The following is a 6,085-nucleotide window of genomic DNA, read 5'->3' as shown; positions in this document are numbered from 1 at the left end:
AAACCAAACAAACAGAGAGAGAGAGAGAGAGAGAGAGAGAGAAAGGAAGAACAGTAAAAAAGAATGGAGATAAAAAGTTAAGTCCAAGGGACTCAACACCACCCACGGCTGCCCGGGACAGGAGACATCAGTTCTGTGGTATATCTAGGATTTCACAAAACGAGGGTTTGAAGGGCTCTATCACTTGTTTGTCAGGGAGAGAGAGAAGAAAAGAAAAAGGGTGGAGTGTGAAAAACAGGAGATTTGGTGGAGCAGGACAGGAGGAGGAAGAAAAGAAAGGGAACATAGGGTAGGACTCAGGCTGGAAAAAAGGGTGAGATTTCCCTTGCAAGGGGACTGAAGCTTTAATTAGAAATAAGGGCAACATCAAAATCAGTAGTTTGTTCCTGTTTCTTCTTTTGTTCTTTTTTCTATACCATTCTGCCATTTAGTTTAAGTTCTATATTAGACCATACTGAAACACAAATATTTATGAAATCATTGATAACGTATCCTGGGATGGCAAGGAAAGAGGGGTGCACGCATTTATGTGAAATTTCAAAGGTTAATATCACCTTTTACAAGCATTGGAAAAATGTTCTCTTGGGAATAATAATTGAAAACTAACTAGCTAACTTGTTATTAAGTCTCTGAACCTCTCATTAATTATTTCTTTTTCTAAGGTGATGTGGGAGATTATCTATATCTATTGATCAATCGATCAATTGATCAATCAATCGATCGATCTCACTATGTGGGTAAGATTTCTGACATTAATGATAATGTTATGTTTTGTAAAATGATGCTCAAGGTACTATGCAAAATATATGAATAGCGGAAAATGCAAATTTATAAGGTCAAATGCCAACTTATTCTGTTTCAGGCTTTGCAACCAATGTAGATTTCATGACTACAGAGCTGTAAATGTACTAAAATAGTTTCAAGAGAAAACATCCAAATTGTAATAAAAATCATTGCTAGGGTTTGGATGTACTTTGTGTCAAAACATTTTAATTAAATTTTGTGATATTATACAACTTTGAATAGGTCTTTTTGTGGTAAGGTCAAATCTATTTCTATAACATTAAATTTTAAGAAATAAGTAGATTTTAATTCATAATTTTGATTTACTAATAAATTATTTTAAGGAAGCCACAAGAAAAAAACTCACAAACTATTGTTTTTTTTTAAAAGAAACATTTATAAGTTGCAAAGTGAGTTGCTGTGTAATATATTTAGCTTCAAATTATATTAAGAAGATTATTTCTCTGTCTTCTTTTTCAAGTTAACCTAAAATTGAGTTAAATATCATTTAAAGACATTAGGTATTGAGACTTTTCAATGCTTTTAAAAGGAAAAAGTAAAGTCTGCTAAGGTGACTATGACATGTTTAAGTAAATATTTTCCCCAAAGGTTCATTGTATAATTTAACTTGAGAAGATATGGGTAAACATATAGACCAGTTTTATGGAGTAATTTATGATTTCCCATTTCCTCTGATTTTGGAAAGCACTTTAAAGTATACAATTTCTGCTGAGATTTCTCACAACACCACTTTTTCTGAAAGCTTCATGGCTTAGATAACCAAAAATACTGATAAATCAATTCATCAATGGACTCAGAAATCTTAGGGAAAAATAGACAACTCACTGCTTCATTTCCGTTCTGCCATTTGTTCCATTGTCCTCAAGTGACTTCACAACAGAGTTTACAGATCAAAAGACTTTTTCTAGGAATACTCACAAACTTCTACTGGAATATGCACAGGCTTTCAGAAAAGTCAACATTTACTTAGTTTAAAGAGCTTTAAATCTGAACTAGTACAGCGATCAGGAGGTTTATCTAACCCTGAGAAACAGCTCAAGTAACTGATCTATACAGGTATTCATCTTTCTGCCCCAAAGAGCTCTGCTGGCAGCAGTCAAAACCAAAGTGGGAACTTAATAAAAATGAAAATTGTGGTAGCAAAATACACTTACAAGGTTAATTTGACATATTGCAAAAATTTGGGAGGTTATAGTGGTTTCTATATAACCACAGTACTTATTTAGAAAAACCCCAGAGAAACAGCTGCATTTTGATATGTAACCTGTCTTGCTTATACACCCAGATTTTCAGGGTGTGTAAGTCTTGAGATACTAGAATTTGAACATTGGGGGAAATTGTATGCATCTCTTATTGAAAAATAACAAGATAATAAAACCTGTAGTTTACACTTAAATAGTAGGCAAAGGATGAGGAAAAAGTAAGATCGGTGCTGCTTATTTATTAAGAAAATGGTCCTCATACTACTGGATTCTCTGATTACCTGTGAATATCTCCATTTCTGGCATTTGGTAGCAACTGGCCGAGGCAGACCTGGCAAAACGGTTTCCAGCTGCTGGAAGATTAACTCCTGTACATTCTCGATGCTGTGTTCCAAGTATGTAACTCCAAATGGGACAGTGGTGTGAATCACAAGGGAAGGCCCGATTTCTGATGATGCTTCTGTAAGAGAAACATAAAGACACATCTTAAAGTGGATAACATGGGAGGGTCTCTCAGCATTTCAATCTAGGTTTAAGACTCGATCACAATAACCAGACAATAAATAGAGGGAAAACAGATTCTAATCTCCGAAACATAAAACTAAGCTTTTTCTGAAATTCAAAATCAAGCTTGTCTGAAGAGGAAGAAGAATTCATGATGTAGTTTAGAGAACAAATGTTTAGGTCTTGCTGAAGAGCCAGAAGGAACGATAAGAAGAGCACGTAATACATATCGCCTTGGATATAATTAAATTTATTGGTATGTTCATCTTCTCATATTCACTAAATGATAAACTCTTGAGGGCAGGAGCCATTTCTTATACTTAGCCTATATCCTCCTTAAATTCTAAGGACAAAGTAGATGTTCAAGAAATACTTATTCTTTGTTGTTGTTGTTAAATAGATTACAAAATATTTTGTCAAAAATACTCAATGCCAGCATAAAATATCTTTACCACTTTGAAAAAAAATCAAGCTTCTCTCTAAAAACAGCCTCGCCTCATAACATTTTCCTTTATCTTTTAAACAGCATTAAAAATAAGTCTGCCTCATTTATAACACGGAGCTACTTTCCATCTTTACCATTATATTTCACAATTACAAATAATGAGTGTCTGCTTCGTATCTTTCATTCTTTAGTAGACTATAGGGAAGTTGAATAAAGTTTGAATTTGAAAGCAAAGTGACTGAGGCATTAGGATACATACTCTTGGAAGGAATGTTAACAAGAGTTTGACTTATTTGTTTAAATCCTGCAGAGGAGAAAGTTGGGAAGGGGGAACAATAATAGATATGAATATAAATATGCATGAAGTAATATAAAAGTTGATGCTCTCTTCTGTTGAGAGAAGAGAATATTAAAGTCCGAAAGGTACTGACAAGGGTTGGCAAGTCTGATTCTGAAAATTCTTTAATTTGGGATTCTAATGACAATGATCTACTTGAAGTAGGTATGTACAGGTTTACACAGAATAAAAGGATTTAACATAAGCCACTTACTTGCTATGTGCCCACTTAACCTCTTTATGTTTCAGGGTTTTTTTTTTTCCTTTTGTATTGTTTTACATAAATTCAGAAAGTTAGTACCAACCACATAGATCTGTGGTGTGAATTAGATAACATAAAGCACGTGAAGCACTCAACAGTTTCTGGCACAGAGTAGGTGCTTCATAAATGTAAGCTATGAGAATAGAAGCAATAAATCAGAAAAAGTTCCCATGTTGTTGCCCAAATGATAGGTGAGAGTTATTTTTTGTAAAAGTACTTCATTTTTCCATTGCTTTCTGCTCAGAGAATCCTGGATTATGAATTTTATAGGAAAACACAAGGGAAGTTCATCCCAAAAATGCTGTAAGCATTTTAAAATGAAGTGAGAGCTTCCAAACATTTTTATATGAGGTGAAAGATTTGACTTCAGAATATGTGCAGTAAATGCAATGGTGAGGAGACTGTCCACTGTTTTCACCTCACAGTAGCTGGAACAACTTCTAAGAGGAAATAAAGAGACCATCTTTTTGAACATTCGATGTTTAACCTATCAGTGTAGACTTTACAGGTACCACACAGAGAGAAAGACCAAAGAGTGCACAATCTCAAATTCTTTCCCAGAATACCACCAGAGTGAGAAATCTATTGCATATTGCTGCAGGGAGTTATTTATGTTATCAGTTAATAAATTCAGGGAGGCTTTGTTCACAGCAAGGGGGTGTCAATGCCACCCCTCTTCCACGAGGTACCAAATCTTTCCGGAGACAGAGAAAGCTACTGGGTCAGCATTCCGGAGCAGAAGAGTTGGGGTTCTGAGCTGACTTGTCTATGGCAGGCTTCAAAGGAAAATGAATGCTAGCTGCGTGCTGAGAATCCAGAGTTTGCACTGACCCAGCCATTTGTTCTAGGGAGAACTCATAAAATTACTAAGGGCAGTGATGGTTCCTTGCCAGATTTTTCTCATTTACATTAGCCATCCACTCCAAAGAGAGCAATAAAAAGGGAAATTTAAGACCCAAAATGAAACAGTTCTTGCATAACAATGAGAGAAGAACCTGGCTACTTGTTTTTATTGGAATCAGATAAAACTTTTTGAGAATTCAGATAAAAATTTGAATAGCTGCAACCTAAAACAATAAGTTTTAAGGGAAAGTTCCCCAAACTCCCAAAGTAAGGAGTATTTTTAGAAGGTAAAGTTCAAAAAGACAAACAGCCAACCAGAGTTTAAACGTGACCAAGGTTTGGAAATAACAGCATTATAAAAAGCCACAAATATGTTAATAGGATTTAGAGCGTAAATTCAGTATAATCATTATTCCTTGGTCACTGAGAAGGTAATGATGTTATCTTTTTTGCCCCCCCTTTTATTTATTCAGTTTAACAAGCATAGATAGCACTTTGCTTTTGGCATTTTACATGTAAAGTTCATAGTAAGTTGACAATTATTTCTGTACTTTGGGAGATCAATAGTTTTATTTAGTAGATAAGTATTTGAACCCTTGCATCCTTAATAGGCTCATGGTCATAAGACAATCTCTCAAGTTTCGCTTTCTTTCATGAATTAAAAGAGAGTAATACAACTTACCTATTGGGCTGTCATGAGGATTAAATGGGTTAGGACACATCAAAGCCTTTCTTCAAATATAAAGTTCTACACAACTATAAGGCATTTGTAGATAATCTTTTTTTGACCTCTATGCTGTGGTAAGAGCAACTTTAGAAAGGGGTAACAGAGTTGACTTCTCTCAAAGTATTAAGATTGACACCTTATAAACACCTTAGAAACAGTGGCAGAGTGTTCCTGGGTATCGGCGCAGAAAAGTTCTTGTTTTTGTTTTTTATATTGTGGTAAAATGTGCATAACATAAAACTTACCATTTTAATCTATTTTAAGTGTACGGTTCTCTGCCATTAAGTATATTTGCATTGTCCAACAACCATCACTGCCATCCAGAACTTTATCTTCTCAAACTGAAACTCTATACCTATTAAACACTAACACTCACTCCTCTTCCCCCAGCCTATCAACCACCATTCTATTTCTGTCCACAAATTTGACTACTCTAGATACCTCTTTTAGTGGAATCATACAATATTTGTCCTTTTGTGAGTGGCTTATTTCAAATAACATGATGTCTTCAAGATTCATCTATTCTACAGTATGTGTCAATTTCTTTCCTTTTTAAGGGTACATAATATTCCATTGTACGTATATGCCACATCTTATTTATGCATTCATCCATGGAAGCAACTTGGGTTATTGTGAATAATGCTACTATAAACATGGGTGTACAAACATCTTTTTGAGTCTCTGCTTTCACTTCTTTTGGGTGTTATATCCAGAAGTGGAATTGCTGGATCATATGGTAATACTATGTTTAAATTTTTGAGGACTCACCATATCATTTCATTTCATACAGTGGTGACATCATCTTTCATTCCAATCAGCAAAGCACAAATGTCTAATTTCTCCCCATCCTTGCCAACACTTGTTATTTTATTTTTCATAATAGCCATCCTAATGGGTATGAAGTGGGACAGAACTTTTAGTCTACAATTTGTATAGGAGTCAAGACACTGAAAGTTGATAA

The 6,085-nt window shown here is 34.7% G+C and overlaps 1 protein-coding gene across 2 annotated transcripts in view; it reads right to left on the bottom strand.

Annotated features, from left to right (window-relative positions):
- Nucleotides 1-6,085, bottom strand: part of RNLS (renalase, FAD dependent amine oxidase) — a 243,391-nt gene that overhangs the window by 19,473 nt on the left and 217,833 nt on the right. For both annotated transcript variants that reach the window (XM_006925976.3, XM_025042342.1), the window contains one exon: nt 2,288-2,466. In XM_006925976.3, coding sequence (XP_006926038.1) covers nt 2,288-2,466 — 179 coding nt within the window. The remainder of the gene's footprint in view (nt 1-2,287; nt 2,467-6,085) is intronic.

Source organism: Pteropus alecto, unplaced genomic scaffold, assembly GCF_000325575.1.
Source record: "Pteropus alecto unplaced genomic scaffold, ASM32557v1 scaffold88, whole genome shotgun sequence".
NCBI lineage: Eukaryota > Metazoa > Chordata > Mammalia > Chiroptera > Pteropodidae > Pteropus > Pteropus alecto.
The sequence above is the reverse complement of the archived record's forward strand: the minus strand, read 5'-3'. Positions and strand labels throughout refer to the sequence as shown.